Source organism: Salmo salar, unplaced genomic scaffold, assembly GCF_905237065.1.
Source record: "Salmo salar unplaced genomic scaffold, Ssal_v3.1, whole genome shotgun sequence".
NCBI lineage: Eukaryota > Metazoa > Chordata > Actinopteri > Salmoniformes > Salmonidae > Salmo > Salmo salar.
This window is the reverse complement of record NW_025550139.1, coordinates 33,892-51,612: the sequence shown is the minus strand read 5'-3', so window position 1 is coordinate 51,612 and position 17,721 is coordinate 33,892. Positions and strand designations below refer to the sequence as shown.

Genomic DNA, 17,721 nt, shown 5'->3' with positions numbered 1-17,721 from the left:
CAGAGAGGGTTCTACAAGTACACAGAGAGGGTTCTACAAGTCCACAGAGAGGGTTCTTCAAGTCCACAGAGAGGGTTCTACAAGTCCACAGAAAGTGTTCTACAAATGCTCCCCCTCAAAATGTCAATACACGGCCCTGGCAATTCTCCTGACGTGACCTACTATGGTATAGAAGTGACCTGGAAGTGTTTAACTCTTTCCATGGAACTTTCCTGCCTCACCTGAGAGTAGAGGAGGTGAGAAACCGCCCTTTCTGGGAAAATAACTGCATTTTGTTTCCTCCCTCAAATCTTAAAATAAGAGCACACACTCTTCTCTCTCACACACAAAGTTTTGTCGTTAGATAGTTGGTCGCTGTGCTGACAATCTTCCAGAACCTGTAAGTAAAATATTGCCTCTCATTGATAATGATAAAAGTGAAAAGGTTTATCTATATCTGATAACTATGGATGTTATAAATGTGTGTGATAATTTTAAAGATATTTTTTCTTCATGTCTTTTCAGAAAAACATGACAGCCTGTTGATTTAAGATATGTTATTACATTATATATGTTAACATAGTGCCAGTGATGAAGTCACTGAGTCTAATTTAATTTATTTTAACATCTTAATGTCTTTTGCAGATTCCTGACCTACGCTCCAAAGCACAGATTTAGGATCAGCTCATCCTCATCAAATCCAAACCAGGACCTTAATAAACCACAAGGGGAACACTGACCTCAGACCAGCGTTTAAACCCCACGTCTTCCTGCCCAGACACTGACTCTGTCTAGAGTTCCTCCGTGCTCCAGCCGTATATCCATCCATCCATCCATCCATCCACACCCCAGCCATCCAGCCATGGGTCTGATGAGTGAGGACATGGAGTGCTGCGTCTGCCTCCAATCCTACTCTCGTAGGGAGAAGATCCCTCGGATGCTCCACTGTAAGCACACAGTCTGTGGGCTGTGCTTGCAGGCGATGTCCAGGCACCAGAGCGGCCTACTGACAGTCTGCTGCCCACTGTGCCGTTGGATCACCTGCACCGAGCCCAGCCTCACCCTGCCGGGGTCGCTGTGGGTTAACACTGAGATCTGGGACCAGATACTAGACACACAACAGGAAGAGGAGGAGGAGGAAGAGGAAGAACAGTGGAAGGAAGCTAACAGACAGACACAGACCACTACACCGTACACATGGTGAGTACCCCAGGCAAAGGTGGATGGATTGATAGACTGATTTAGAAACCTGGAGAAATCTTCCTCTGCTCTCTGTTCTTCCTCTCATTTTGTTCTGTCTCTTTTGCGATCTCTCTCTGCTATCACTCTCTGATATCTCTCTCTGCTATCACTCTCTGCTATCACTCTCTGCTATCACTCTCTGATATCACTCTCTGCTATCACTCTCTGCTATCACTCTCTGATATCACTCTCTGCTATCACTCTCTGATATCACTCTCTGCTATCACTCTCTGCTATCACTCTCTGCTATCACTCTCTGATATCACTCTCTGATATCACTCTCTGATATCACTCTCTGCTATCACTCTCTGCTATCACTCTCTGCTATCACTCTCTGCTATCACTCTCTGCTATCACTCTCTGATATCAATCTCTGCTATCACTCTCTGCTATCACTCTCTGCTATCACTCTCTGCTATCACTCTCTGCAATCACTCTCTGCTATCACTCTCTGCTATCACTCTCTGATATCACTCTCCACTTTGCAGCGCTCTGCTTTTTTTCTTTCTCTCTCTCGCTGTTTCTCTCGTATCTCTTGTTCTCTCTCTCTCTCTCTCTCTCTCTCTTGTATCTCTCTTGTTCTCTCTGTCTCTCTCTCGTATCTCTCCCTTTCTCTCTCTTTGCTCTCTCCCTTTCTGTATCACTACATCTATTGGTCTTGATTTCTCTCTTCATCAGTTGTATTGTTGTACTGTGATGGTTTTACTTTAGGTGACAGTTTCTTTACTTTGATCGTATTATGATTGTATTATGCAGCTTGTACAGCTTCCTTTTTAGGTTCAGAAGTCTGTTCAATTACTAAACTGTAATTCTCTCTCTCTCTCTCTCTCTCTCTCTCTCTCTCTCTCTCTCTCTCTCTCTCTCTCTCTCTCTCTCTCTCTCTCTCTCTCTCTCTCTCTCTCTCTCTCTCTCTTTCTCTCTCTGCCTACTCTGTTTCTTTCCCCCTACTCTCCTGTCCTCCAGGTCTCCATCAAGGCATTGTGGCCTGAGGCTCAAACTACAGAATTTCCTGAGGAGGATGAAGCACAATGTACTGTAAACCGAGAAGACGAAGAGCAGGGATAAAGAAGACTGGATGTTACCATTTCAGAGTCGGAGATACTCATTGAGTAATGAAGCTAATTCACTAAACAGGACCGACCGGGGATTTTCAATAATGACGCAAGATTGAACCAATTATAAATATTCTTTGGGTTTGATTGACTTTGCGTATGTGTAATGTTCTCAGTCAACTTACCTGGTAAAATAAGGGTTAAATAATAATGAAGGATAGATAGATAGATAGATAGATAGATAGATAGATAGATAGATAGATAGATAGATAGATAGATAGATAGATAGATAGATAGATAGATAGATAGATGATAGATAGATAGATAGATAGATAGATAGATAGATAGATAGATAGATAGATAGATAGATAGATAGATAGATAAAGGGGTGAAGGTTAGAGACTGTGTGCTGTGTACAATACAATATACTGTGAACAATGTTTATAATAGATGTTTAATCATTTGATAAAAGGTGTATTACTGCGTGAAGGGAAGTGGATGTTTAGTATTTATTATTACATCATTTTATAACAGCTTTAATATTGCAGATTGATTGTTGCTTTTATCAATGTAATTGTCTGCATCATTTCCAATCCCCCATATAAGGGAAGGTGGATTTGTTTATCCTCATTTTACATGTTTTATTTATCTGTTCTGTTTGAAGAGCATGTTTTTTTATATTGGGATTATATTTATTGGTAAATAAATACATCCACTTTAAAATAACCCTGTCTAAGAGTGTGAAATTGCTTATTATTATCATTACATTAGGAAAGTAACTGTCCGATATCCAACTATTTATGGACCCCTAAAAGAGTTGGAGGTGTTAATTCCCGTCTAGTACAGTATATAGTATACTACTTTTGACCAGGACCCGGCTAGTGCAGTATATAGTATACTACTTTTGACCAGGACCCAGCTAGTGCAGTATATAGTATACTACTTTTGACCAGGGCCCGGCTAGTGCAATATATAGTATACTACTTTTGACCAGGGCCCGGCTAGTGCAGTATATAGTATACTACTTTTGAACAGGGTCCAGCTAGTGCAGTATATAGTATACTACTTTTGACCAGGGCCCGGTTAGTGCAGTAAATAGTATACTACTTTTGACCAGGGCCCGGCTAGTGCAGTATATAGTACAATCGTGGCCAAAAGCTTTGAGAATGACACAAATATTAATTTTCACAAATTCTGCTGCTTCAATTTGTATGATGGCAATTTCCATATACTCCAGAATGTTATGAAGAGTGATCAGATGAATTGCAAAGTCCCTCTTTGCCATTCAAATGAACTGAATCCCCCAAAAAACATTTCCACTGCATTTCAGCCCTGCCACGAGGACGATGCTGGAGATCGGTCTGTCATGCTGATTGAGTTTGAATAACAGACTGGAAGCATCAAAAGGAGGGTGGTGCTTGGAATCATTGTTCTTCCTCTGTCAATCATGGTTACCTGCAAGGAAACACGTGTCGTCATCATTGCTTTGCACAAAAAAGTCTTCACAGGCAAGGAAATTGCTGCCAACAAGATTGCACCAAAATCAACCATTTATTGGATCATCAAGAACTTCAAGGAGAGCGGTTCAATTGTTGTGAAGAAGGCTTCAAGGCGCCCAAGAAAGTCCAGCAAGTGCGGACCGTCTCCTAAAGTTGATTCAGCTGTGGGTTCGGGGCACCACCAGTACAGCGCTTGCTCAGGAATGGCAGCAGGCAGGTGTGAGTGAATCTGCACGCACAGTGAGGTGAAGACTTTTGGAGGATGGCCTGGTGTCAAGAAGGGCAGCAAAGAAGCCACTTCTCTCCAGGAAAAACATCAGGGACAGACAGATATTCTGCAAAAGGTACAGGGATTGGACTGCTGAGGACTGGGGTAAAGTCATTTTCTCTGATGAATCCCCTTTCCGATTGTTTGGGGCATCTGGAAAAAAGCTTGTCCGGAGAAGACAAGGTGAGCGCTACCATCAGTCCTGTGTCATGCTAACAGTAAAGCATCCTGAGACCATTCATGTGTGGGGTAGCTGCTCAGCCAAGGGAGTGGGCTCACTCACAATTTTGTCTAACAACACAACCATGAATAAAGAATGGTACTGTCGTGTCTTTGGCATCAATAAAAGTGAAGACATATTTATCAAATTGTCACATACGTCGTAAGGGACAGACCAAGGCGCAGTGGGTATAGTGCTCATCTTCTTTCTTTATTTTGATTAAAGTGAACACTTAAACAAAAATACTAACCAGCGACAAAACGACATTTGCGTAAGGTACTACGACTATATGAAAAACAACCACCCACAAAAACACAGGAAAAACAGGCTGCCTAAGTATGGCTTCCAATCAGAGACAACGAAAGACACCTGCCTCTGATTGGAAGCCATACTTGGCCACACATAGAAAAAGAAACATAGAAATAGAAAACTAGAACCAAAATCCCCTAGAACCAAAATACCCCAAAATACACAAAACAAACACCCCCTGCCACGCCCTGACCATACTATAATTACAAATGACCCCTTTACTGGTCAGGACGTCACACAAATAACTCTGTAATTATTATTCCTCGATTAAACTGATTAATTGTGTAACTGTAATTAACTAGGAGGTAGGGACACCAAGGAAAATATTCAGATTAAAAAGTTATAATTTTCCTAATACAACTTTCAGATATTATAATATCTGATCTATTAGTCTTCTGATTAATGACGAATTAGTTACCTCACATCAGTCTCATTCCAAACATCGTAAATTGTTGGTTATCTGCATGAACCCAGTCTTCACTATGAGTCATCCATACATCATTTGTCTTAAAATCATTTATTTACTAACTAAGTAATTCACAGAAATGCATAACAAACAGTAGATATCGTTACAAGAAATAATAGAGGAATGTGCCCTAGTGGGCTAAACCGGCATGGCGGCTTGTTAGGCAAAAGGGGGGGTCAACTGAGAAGGCACTACAGAGTTGATAATTATAACAATTGAAATGCTAAATCTTTGCACATGAACGCTCACTCATTCGGGAAAAACTGCAATCAATATATATATTTATGCTCAGTGTGTCGTCTGGATCTCTGTTGAAAAGTTTGTTTCTGTTGGAGAGTCTGTCTGCCCTCTCTCTCTCTCTGTCGTGGTTAGAATGGATAGTTCAGAGTGACATACATTCATGTCATTATAGAATAGCTGTTTTCGGCGGTTGTCGGTCTTCGCGTTCAATGATAACGTATTCCTAGCTGCAGACTAGTAATTAACCTCTCTAGGCTAGGTGGGACGAATTCGTCCCACCTACGTAACAGCCTATCCTGTGGCGCGATTTTCAAAACCTTAAAAATCCTATTACTTCAATTTCTCAAACATATGACTATTTTACAGCCATTTAAAGATAAGACTCTCTTTAATCTAACCACACTGTCCGATTTCAAAAAGGCTTTACAACGAAAGCAAAACATTAGATTATGTCAGCAGAGTACCAAGCCAGAAATAATCAGACACACATTTTTCAAGCCAGCATATAAAACCCAGAAGACAGCTAAATGCAGCACTCACCTTTGATGATCTTCATCAGATGACAACCCTAGGACATTATGTTATACAATACATGCATGTTTTGTTCAATCAAGTTCATATTTATATCAAAAACCAGCTTTTTACATTAGCATGTGATGTTCAGAACTAGCATACCCCCCGCAAACTTCCGGGGAATTTGCTAACATTTTACTAAATTACTCACGATAAACGTTCACAAAAAGCATAACAATTATTTTAAGAATTATAGATACAGACCTCCTCTATGCACTCGATATGTCCGATTTTAAAATAGCTTTTTGGTGAAAGCACATTTTGCAATATTCTAAGTACATAGCCCAGGCATCACGGGCTCGCTATTTAGACACCCGGCAAGTTTAGCACTCACCATAATCATATTTACTATTATAAAAATGTCATTACCTTTTGTTGTCTTCGTCAGAATACACACCCAGGACAGCTACTTCAATAACAAATGTTGGTTTGGTCCAAAATAATCCATCGTTATATCCGAATAGCGGCGTTTTGTTCGTATGCGTTCCAGACACTATCCGAAATAGTAAAGAAGTGTCACGCGCTTGGCGCAATTCGTGACAATAAAATTCTAAGTATTCCATTACCGTACTTCGAAGCATGTCAACCGCTGTTTAAAATCAATTTTTACGACATTTTTCTCGTAGAAAAGCGATAATATTCCGACAGGGAATCTCCTTTTCGGCAAACAGAGGAAAAAAATCCCAAAGGCGGGGGCGGTCGGGGTCACGCGCATAAGCTAGTGTCTCTTGATCGGCCACTTGAGAAAGGCGATAATGTGTTTCAGCCTGGGGCTGGAATGACGACATTCTGTTTTTTCCCGGGCTCTGAGCGCCTATGGACGACGTGGGAAGTGTCACGTTAGAGCAGAGATCCTTAGTAAATGATAGAGATGGAAAAGAAGTTCAACAAATGGTCAGACAGGCCACTTCCTGTAAAGGAATCTCTCAGGTTTTGACCTGCCATTTGAGTTCTGTTATACTCACAGACACCATTCAAACAGTTTTAGAAAATTTAGGGTGTTTTCTATCCATATGTAATAAGTATATGCATATTCTAGTTACTGAGTAGGAGTGGTAACCAGATTAAATCGGGTATGTTTTTTATCCAGCCGTGTCAATGCTGCCCCCTAGCCCTAACAGGTTAATATCAAAGACTTGTCCTTATTCTGTCGGTATCGATAGTCTAAGAGTTTAACCACGTGGTATGGTTAAAAGTTCAGCCAGAGAAATGCATGGTCAAACCTTGGCCCTCTCGTTATCGAGGTAAGCTGGTCTCCAACCTTTAGCCATCTCGTAATTGAGGTAAGCTCGGTCTGGGGATAGAAAACCAAGGTGGGGGTTTTATTCGGAAGAGCAGAGAAGGGCCTGTCCCATGACGCCAGACCATAACTGTGCTCATGGGCGGTCCTCGAATTTAGTTAGACTCCAAAGGGAATTGGAGTTTCCTTCATTAAACAGTCCAAAATCACATTACACAATTTCACAAACAGTTCCATCCTTATTCATTCATTTTATACAACCATTTAGATGTAAAACTCATACCTGAGACTTCTATAAACATGATTATGGTAATGTGGCCGTATTGTCTCTCATGAGTTTTACAAAATTGCACCAAACGGACCAGTCCGTTGCTGGATTCTTCTCCGATCTTTTATACATTCTCCAGAACCTGAATATTGTTTGGTTGTCAAGTTCTGTGAGGTAGAAGAATTCCTTTGTTTGGTCTATGAAAAATCACTCTCTCTCTATACTGGGGCCATGAGACAGGATCTTCTCATAGGAATTTACGACCTCTTCTGACCACAGCAGCCTGGGTGTGGGAGACAGAGGTAGGGGAATGGTGCATAGAAAACCCAAAGAGGGCAACGTCATGACAGTACCAACACATCCTCCGAGAGCAACTTCTGCCAACCATCCAGGAACAGTTTGGTGACGAACAATGCCTTTTCCAGCATGATGGAGCACCTAGCCATAAGGCAAAAGTGATAACTAAGTGGCTCGGGAACAAAACATCGATATTTTGGGTCCATGGCCAGGAAACTCCCCAGACCTTAATCCCATTGAGAATTTGTGGTCAATCCTCAAGAGGCAGGTGGACAAACAAAAACCCGCAAACTCTGACAAACTCCAAGCATTGATTATGCAAGAATGGGCTGCCATCAGTCAGGATGTGGCCCAGAAGTTAATTCACAGCATGCCAGGGCGGATTGCAGAGGTCTTGAAAAAGAAGGGTCAACACTGTAAATATTGACTCTTTGCATCAACTTCATGTAATTGTCAGTAAAAGCCTTTGACACTTATGAAATGCTTGTAATTATACTTCAGCATTCCATAGTAACATCTGACAAAAATATCTAAAAACACTGAAGCAGCAAACTTTGTAGAAATTAATATTTGTGTCTTTCTCAAAACTTTTGGCCACGACTGTATACTACTTTTGACCAGGGACCGGCTAGTGCAGTATATAGTATACTACTTTTGACCAGGGCCCAGCTAGTACAGTATATAGTATACTACTTTTGACCAGGGACCGGCTAGTACGGTATATAGTATACTACTTTTGACCAGGGCCTGACTAGTACAGTATATAGTATACTACTTTTGACTAGGGTCCGGCTAGTAGAGAATACTGTACAGGGAATAGCATGCCATTTCAGACAGATGACGATATGAGTTGATGCGTCTTGGGTAGTGTTTGTTGTCAGTCAACCCATGAGCCAAGCAGTTCAGGCCGGCTCCGTGAGTCTCCCTAACTGTGCTGAGACACGGATTTAGAGACCAATATGTTTAAATCTCCAATGGACTTAGCTGACTAGTGTAGCAACAACGCAACAGTCTATTTTGACCCTAATGAGGAGAAAACAGTCTATATAGACCCTAATGAGGAGACAACAGTCTACATAGACCCTAATGAGGAGACAACAGTCTATATAGACCCTAATGAGGAGACAACAGTCTATATAGACCTTAATGAGGAAGTAATGGTCTATTTTGACCCTAATGAGGAGACAACAGTCTATATAGACCCTAATGAGCGGACAACAGTCTATATAGACCCTAATGAGGAGACAACAGTCTGTATAGACCTTAATGAGGAAGTAATGGTCTATTTTGACCCTAATGAGGAGACAACAGTCTATATAGACCCTAATGAGGAGAAAACAGTCTATATAGACACTAATGAGGAGACAACAGTCTATATAGACCCTAATGAGGAGACAACAGTCTATATAGACCCTAATGAGGAGACAACAGTCTATATAGACCCTAATGAGGAGAAAACAGTCTATATAGACCCTAATGAGCGGACAACAGTCTATATAGACCCCAATGAGGAGACAACAGTCTATATAGACCATAATGAGGAGACAACAGTCTATATAGACCCTAATGAGCGGACAACAGTCTATATAGACCCCAATGAGGAGACAACAGTCTATATAGACCCTAATGAGGAGACAACAGTCTATATAGACCCTAATGAGCGGACAACAGTCTATATAGACCCTAATGAGCGGACAACAGTCTATATAGACCCTAATGAGGAGACAACAGTCTATATAGACCATAATGAGGAGACAACAGTCTATATGTATATATATAAACTTTGTGTTTGATATGTATATTTTATGGCTCCTTTTTGGTTCATTGTTCTTAACCTTTCTTGATAATTGTAGCCTTGACGTGTCTGTCAGAGAAGTAGGCAGCTCTATTGTCCCTGGCTGTGTCCCAAATGCTACCCTGTTCCATATGTAGTGCACTACTTTTGACCAGAGCCTTTGCCTTTAAAGTAGTGCACTATATAGGGAATAGGGTTCCATTTGGGACAAAGTCCCTGTGTTACGAAACAGGGCTGATGGTAGAGCTGGTTACCGTCCCTGGCTAGCAGAATTACTCATCATTTACTGTCATTTAGCTCACGTTGTTTTAGTGTGCAGCTTAGTCATTACTTCAGAAAGCAGAAAAATAACAATTAGAAGCTAGCAGAAGACTTTGACAAAGCTCTTTCAGTCTCTTGTTCTGGCCCTTTAATGATAGGAATTCATTAGTGAGATACACCCACATTCCATGCTTAAATATGCGACGTGAAATTGTATGTTTTGTCCATGGAATACATTTGTTTGTTTGTGTGTCTGTCATGCGTTAGTGGTTGGCACTTAGCTGACATTGTGAATAGACAGGCGTGAATCACCGTGGAATTTCCAGGTGAACCTAAAGAAGAGCCGTCATCATTTGTCAATTACAAGTCAAGCCTGTTTATTTACAAGTTTCAGCAGGGAGACTGTTTTCTATTTGACCGTTTAGAGTGGTTGTTTACAAGGTTTCCACTGAACTTGTGACCTGATTTTATTAGAAACACGTGACTTTAAAACAATAACAACACAGCAGCCTGAAACTCTCCTGATTTGGGTTTCATTCATCCATCAATTCATCAGATTTTTATGGTAAAACAACTGGACAGCCCACTCACTCATTAACACCTGACATTTCCATGGAGTCCTGGGATCCATATAAACTATAATAAACGTCATCCACAATATACAGGTATACCATATACTGTAAGATAAGTGAGTCATTAAAGGGTCATAGGAGAAGATCAACAACTTCTTCCACTGAACTGTGACTATTATCTAGAAGAGAAACTGCTTCCATTGAACTGATTCTGTACATAAACACTACAATAACCAGGCACGTACACAGAGAGGGTTCTACAAGTCCACAGAGAGGGTTCTACAAGTCCACAGAGAGGGTTCTACAAGTCCACAGAGAGGGTTCTACAAGTCCACAGAGAGGGTTCTACAAGTCCACAGAGAGGGTTCTACAAGTCCACAGAGAGGGTTCTTCAAGTCCACAGAGAGGGTTCTTCAAGTCCACAGAGAGGGTTCTACAAGTCCACAGAGAGGGTTCTACAAGTCCACAGAGAGGGTTCTACAAGTCCACAGAGAGGGTTCTTCAAGTCCACAGAGAGGGTTCTTCAAGTCCACAGAGAGGGTTCTACAAGTCCACAGAGAGGGTTCTACAAGTCCACAGAGAGGGTTCTACAAGTCCACAGAGAGGGTTCTACAAGTCCACAGAAAGTGTTCTACAAATGCTCCCCCTCAAAATGTCAATACACGGCCCTGGCAATTCTCCTGACGTGACCTACTATGGTATAGAAGTGACCTGGAAGTGTTTAACTCTTTCCATGGAACTTTCCTGCCTCACCTGAGAGTAGAGGAGGTGAGAAACCGCCCTTTCTGGGAAAATAACTGCATTTTGTTTCCTCCCTCAAGGCTTAAAATAAGAGCACACACTCTTCTCTCTCACACACAAAGTTTTGTCGTTAGATAGTTGGTCGCTGTGCTGACAATCTTCCAGAACCTGTAAGTAAAATATTGCCTCTCATTGATAATGATAAAAGTGAAAAGGTTTATCTATATCTGATAACTATGGATGTTATAAATGTGTGTGATAATTTTAAAGATATTTTTTCTTCATGTCTTTTCAGAAAAACATGACAGCCTGTTGATTTAAGATATGTTATTACATTATATATGTTAACATAGTGCCAGTGATGAAGTCACTGAGTCTAATTTAATTTATTTTAACATCTTAATGTCTTTTGCAGATTCCTGACCTACGCTCCAAAGCACAGATTTAGGATCAGCTCATCCTCATCAAATCCAAACCAGGACCTTAATAAACCACAAGGGGAACACTGACCTCAGACCAGCGTTTAAACCCCACGTCTTCCTGCCCAGACACTGACTCTGTCTAGAGTTCCTCCGTGCTCCAGCCGTATATCCATCCATCCATCCATCCATCCACACCCCAGCCATCCAGCCATGGGTCTGATGAGTGAGGACATGGAGTGCTGCGTCTGCCTCCAATCCTACTCTCGTAGGGAGAAGATCCCTCGGATGCTCCACTGTAAGCACACAGTCTGTGGGCTGTGCTTGCAGGCGATGTCCAGGCACCAGAGCGGCCTACTGACAGTCTGCTGCCCACTGTGCCGTTGGATCACCTGCACCGAGCCCAGCCTCACCCTGCCGGGGTCGCTGTGGGTTAACACTGAGATCTGGGACCAGATACTAGACACACAACAGGAAGAGGAGGAGGAGGAAGAGGAAGAACAGTGGAAGGAAGCTAACAGACAGACACAGACCACTACACCGTACACATGGTGAGTACCCCAGGCAAAGGTGGATGGATTGATAGACTGATTTAGAAACCTGGAGAAATCTTCCTCTGCTCTCTGTTCTTCCTCTCATTTTGTTCTGTCTCTTTTGCGATCTCTCTCTGCTATCACTCTCTGATATCTCTCTCTGCTATCACTCTCTGCTATCACTCTCTGCTATCACTCTCTGATATCACTCTCTGCTATCACTCTCTGCTATCACTCTCTGCTATCACTCTCTGCTATCACTCTCTGATATCACTCTCTGCTATCACTCTCTGCTATCACTCTCTGCTATCACTCTCTGATATCACTCTCTGATATCACTCTCTGATATCACTCTCTGCTATCACTCTCTGCTATCACTCTCTGCTATCACTCTCTGCTATCACTCTCTGCTATCACTCTCTGATATCAATCTCTGCTATCACTCTCTGCTATCACTCTCTGCTATCACTCTCTGCTATCACTCTCTGCAATCACTCTCTGCTATCACTCTCTGCTATCACTCTCTGATATCACTCTCCACTTTGCAGCGCTCTGCTTTTTTCTTTCTCTCTCTCGCTGTTTCTCTCGTATCTCTTGTTCTCTCTCTCTCTCTCTCTCTCTCTCTTGTATCTCTCTTGTTCTCTCTGTCTCTCTCTCGTATCTCTCCCTTTCTCTCTCTTTGCTCTCTCCCTTTCTGTATCACTACATCTATTGGTCTTGATTTCTCTCTTCATCAGTTGTATTGTTGTACTGTGATGGTTTTACTTTAGGTGACAGTTTCTTTACTTTGATCGTATTATGATTGTATTATGCAGCTTGTACAGCTTCCTTTTTAGGTTCAGAAGTCTGTTCAATTACTAAACTGTAATTCTCTCTCTCTCTCTCTCTCTCTCTCTCTCTCTCTCTCTCTCTCTCTCTCTTTCTCTTCTTTTTCTCTCTCTCTTTCTTCTCTTCTTCTTCTCTCTCTGCCTACTCTGTTTCTTTCCCCCCTACTCTCCTGTCCTCCAGGTCTCCATCAAGGCATTGTGGCCTGAGGCTCAAACTACAGAATTTCCTGAGGAGGATGAAGCACAATGTACTGTAAACCGAGAAGACGAAGAGCAGGGATAAAGAACACTGGATGTTACCATTTCAGAGTAGGAGATACTCATTGAGTAATGAAGCTAATTCACTAAACAGGACCGACCGGGGATTTTCAATAATGACGCAAGATAGAACCAATTATTAATATTCTTTGGGTTTGATTGACTTTGCGTATGTGTAATGTTCTCAGTCAACTTACCTGGTAAAATAAGGGTTAAATAATAATGAAGGATAGATAGATAGATAGATAGATAGATAGATAGATAGATAGATAGATAGATAGATAGATAGATAGATAGATAGATAGATAGATAGATAGATAGATAGATAGATAGATAGATAGATAGATAGATAGATAGATAGATAGATAGATAGATAGATAGATAGATAGATAGATAGATAGATAGATAGATAGATAGATAGATAGATAGATAAAGGGGTGAAGGTTAGAGACTGTGTGCTGTGTACAATACAATATACTGTGAACAATGATTATAATAGATGTTTAATCATTTGATAAAAGGTGTATTACTGCGTGAAGGGAAGTGGATGTTTAGTATTTATTATTACATCGTTTTATAACAGCTTTAATATTGCAGATTGATTGTTGCTTTTATCAATGTAATTGTCTGCATCATTTCCAATCCCCCATATAAGGGAAGGTGGATTTGTTTATCCTCATTTTACATGTTTTATTTATCTGTTCTGTTTGAAGAGCATGTTTTTTTATATTGGGATTATATTTATTGGTAAATAAATACATCCACTTTAAAATAACCCTGTCTAAGAGTGTGAAATTGCTTATTATTATCATTACATTAGGAAAGTAACTGTCCGATATCCAACTATTTATGGACCCCTAAAAGAGTTGGAGGTGTTAATTCCCGTCTAGTACAGTATATAGTATACTACTTTTGACCAGGACCCGGCTAGTGCAGTATATAGTATACTACTTTTGACCAGGACCCAGCTAGTGCAGTATATAGTATACTACTTTTGACCAGGGCCCGGCTAGTGCAATATATAGTATACTACTTTTGACCAGGGCCCGGCTAGTGCAGTATATAGTATACTACTTTTGAACAGGGTCCAGCTAGTGCAGTATATAGTATACTACTTTTGACCAGGGCCCGGCTAGTGCAGTAAATAGTATACTACTTTTGACCAGGGCCCGGCTAGTGCAGTATATAGTACAATCGTGGCCAAAAGCTTTGAGAATGACACAAATATTAATTTTCACAAATTCTGCTGCCTCAATTTGTATGATGGCAATTTCCATATACTCCAGAATGTTATGAAGAGTGATCAGATGAATTGCAAAGTCCCTCTTTGCCATTCAAATGAACTGAATCCCCCAAAAAACATTTCCACTGCATTTCAGCCCTGCCACGAGGACGATGCTGGAGATCGGTCTGTCATGCTGATTGAGTTTGAATAACAGACTGGAAGCATCAAAAGGAGGGTGGTGCTTGGAATCATTGTTCTTCCTCTGTCAATCATGGTTACCTGCAAGGAAACACGTGTCGTCATCATTGCTTTGCACAAAAAAGGCTTCACAGGCAAGGAAATTGCTGCCAGCAAGATTGCACCAAAATCAACCATTTATTGGATCATCAAGAACTTCAAGGAGAGCGGTTCAATTGTTGTGAAGAAGGCTTCAAGGCGCCCAAGAAAGTCCAGCAAGTGCGGACCGTCTCCTAAAGTTGATTCAGCTGTGGGATCGGGCACCTCCAGTACAGCGCTTGCTCAGGAATGGCAGCAGGCAGGTGTGAGTGAATCTGCACGCACAGTGAGGTGAAGACTTTTGGAGGATGGCCTGGTGTCAAGAAGGGCAGCAAAGAAGCCACTTCTCTCCAGGAAAAACATCAGGGACAGACAGATATTCTGCAAAAGGTACAGGGATTGGACTGCTGAGGACTGGGGTAAAGTCATTTTCTCTGATGAATCCCCTTTCCGATTGTTTGGGGCATCTGGAAAAAAGCTTGTCCGGAGAAGACAAGGTGAGCGCTACCATCAGTCCTGTGTCATGCTAACAGTAAAGCATCCTGAGACCATTCATGTGTGGGGTAGCTTCTCAGCCAAGGGAGTGGGCTCACTCACAATTTTGTCTAACAACACATCCATGAATAAAGAATGGTACTGTCGTGTCTTTGGCATCAATAAAAGTGAAGACATATTTATCAAATTGTCACATACGTCGTAAGGGACAGACCAAGGCGCAGTGGGTATAGTGCTCATCTTCTTTCTTTATTTTGATTAAAGTGAACACTTAAACAAAAATACTAACAAACGACAAAACGACAGTTGCGTAAGGTACTACGACTATATGAAAAACAACCACCCACAAAAACACAGGAAAAACAGGCTGCCTAAGTATGGCTTCCAATCAGAGACAACGAAAGACACCTGCCTCTGATTGGAAGCCATACTTGGCCACACATAGAAAAAGAAACATAGAAATAGAAAACTAGAACCAAAATCCCCTAGAACCAAAATACCCCAAAATACACAAAACAAACACCCCCTGCCACGCCCTGACCATACTATAATTACAAATGACCCCTTTACTGGTCAGGACGTCACACAAATAACTCTGTAATTATTATTCCTCGATTAAACTGATTAATTGTGTAACTGTAATTAACTAGGAGGTAGGGACACCAAGGAAAATATTCAGATTAAAAAGTTATAATTTTCCTAATACAACTTTCAGATATTATAATATCTGATCTATTAGTCTTCTGATTAATGACGAATTAGTTACCTCACATCAGTCTCATTCCAAACATCGTAAATTGTTGGTTATCTGCATGAACCCAGTCTTCACTATGAGTCATCCATACATCATTTGTCTTAAAATCATTTATTTACTAACTAAGTAATTCACAGAAATGCATAACAAACAGTAGATATCGTTACAAGAAATGATAGAGGAATGTGCCCTAGTGGGCTAAACCGGCATGGCGGCTTGTTAGGCAAAAGGGGGGTCAACTGAGAAGGCACTACAGAGTTGATAATTATAACAATTGAAATGCTAAATCTTTGCACATGAACGCTCACTCATTCGGGAAAAACTGCAATCAATATATATATTTATGCTCAGTGTGTCGTCTGGATCTCTGTTGAAAAGTTTGTTTCTGTTGGAGAGTCTGTCTGCCCTCTCTCTCTCTCTGTCGTGGTTAGAATGGATAGTTCAGAGTGACATACATTCATGTCGTTATAGAATAGCTGTTTTCGGCGGTTGTCGGTCTTCGCGTTCAATGATACCGAATTCCTAGCTGCAGACTAGTAATTAATATCAAAGACTTGTCCTTATTCTGTCGGTATCGATAGTCTAGGAGTTTAACCACGTGGTATGGTTAAAAGTTCAGCCAGAGAAATGCATGGTCAAACCTTGGCCCTCTCGTTATCGAGGTAAGCTGGTCTCCAACCTTTAGCCATCTCGTAATTGAGGTAAGCTCGGTCTGGGGATAGAAAACCAAGGTGGGGGTTTTATTCGGAAGAGCAGAGAAGGGCCTGTCCCATGACGCCAGACCATAACTGTGCTCATGGGCGGTCCTCGAATTTAGTTAAGACTCCAAAGGGAATTGGAGTTTCCTTCATTAAACAGTCCAAAATCACATTACACAATTTCACAAACAGTTCCATCCTTATTCATTCATTTTATACAACCATTTAGATGTAAAACTCATACCTGAGACTTCTATAAACATGATTATGGTAATGTGGCCGTATTGTCTCTCATGAGTTTTACAAAATTGCACCAAACGGACCAGTCCGTTGCTGGATTCTTCTCCGATCTTTTATACATTCTCCAGAACCTGAATATTGTTTGGTTGTCAAGTTCTGTGAGGTAGAAGAATTCCTTTGTTTGGTCTATGAAAACTCACTCTCTCTCTATACTGGGGCCATGAGGCAGGATCTTCTCATAGGAATTTACGACCTCTTCTGACCACAGCAGCCTGGGTGTGGGAGACAGAGGTAGGGGAATGGTGCATAGAAAACCCAAAGAGGGCAACGTCATGACAGTACCAACACATTCTCCGAGAGCAACTTCTGCCAACCATCCAGGAACAGTTTGGTGACGAACAATGCCTTTTCCAGCATGATGGAGCACCTACCCATAAGGCAAAAGTGATAACTAAGTGGCTCGGGAACAAAACATCGATATTTTGGGTCCATGGCCAGGAAACTCCCCAGACCTTAATCCCATTGAGAATTTGTGGTCAATCCTCAAGAGGCAGGTGGACAAACAAAAACCCACAAACTCTGACAAACTCCAAGCATTGATTATGCAAGAATGGGCTGCCATCAGTCAGGATGTGGCCCAGAAGTTAATTCACAGCATGCCAGGGCGGATTGCAGAGGTCTTGAAAAAGAAGGGTCAACACTGTAAATATTGACTCTTTGCATCAACTTCATGTAATTGTCAGTAAAAGCCTATGACACATATGAAATGCTTGTAATTATACTTCAGCATTCCATAGTAACATCTGACAAAAATATCAAAAAACACTGAAGCAGCAAACTTTGTAGAAATTAATATTTGTGTCTTTCTCAAAACTTTTGACCACGACTGTATACTACTTTTGACCAGGGACCGGCTAGTGCAGTATATAGTATACTACTTTTGACCAGGGCCCAGCTAGTACAGTATATAGTAT

At 41.3% G+C, this 17,721-nt stretch overlaps 2 protein-coding genes across 2 annotated transcripts; both read left to right on the top strand.

The window, feature by feature from the left end:
- Positions 1-305: 305 nt before the first annotated feature.
- LOC123739206 (E3 ubiquitin-protein ligase RNF186-like) lies at positions 306-2,516 on the top strand. Its single transcript, XM_045713680.1, has 3 exons — positions 306-379; positions 625-1,179; positions 2,185-2,516. The coding sequence occupies exons 2-3, from the start codon at positions 842-844 to the stop codon at positions 2,258-2,260; spliced, it is 414 nt and encodes a 137-aa protein (XP_045569636.1). The 5' UTR covers positions 306-379; positions 625-841; the 3' UTR covers positions 2,261-2,516.
- Positions 2,517-10,858: 8,342 nt separating this feature from the next.
- LOC123739207 (E3 ubiquitin-protein ligase RNF186-like) lies at positions 10,859-13,311 on the top strand. The gene is made up of 3 exons (XM_045713681.1): positions 10,859-11,192; positions 11,438-11,992; positions 12,983-13,311. Exons 2-3 carry the CDS (start codon positions 11,655-11,657, stop codon positions 13,056-13,058), a joined length of 414 nt encoding a protein of 137 aa, XP_045569637.1. The 5' UTR covers positions 10,859-11,192; positions 11,438-11,654; the 3' UTR covers positions 13,059-13,311.
- The last annotated feature ends 4,410 nt before the right edge of the window (positions 13,312-17,721 follow it).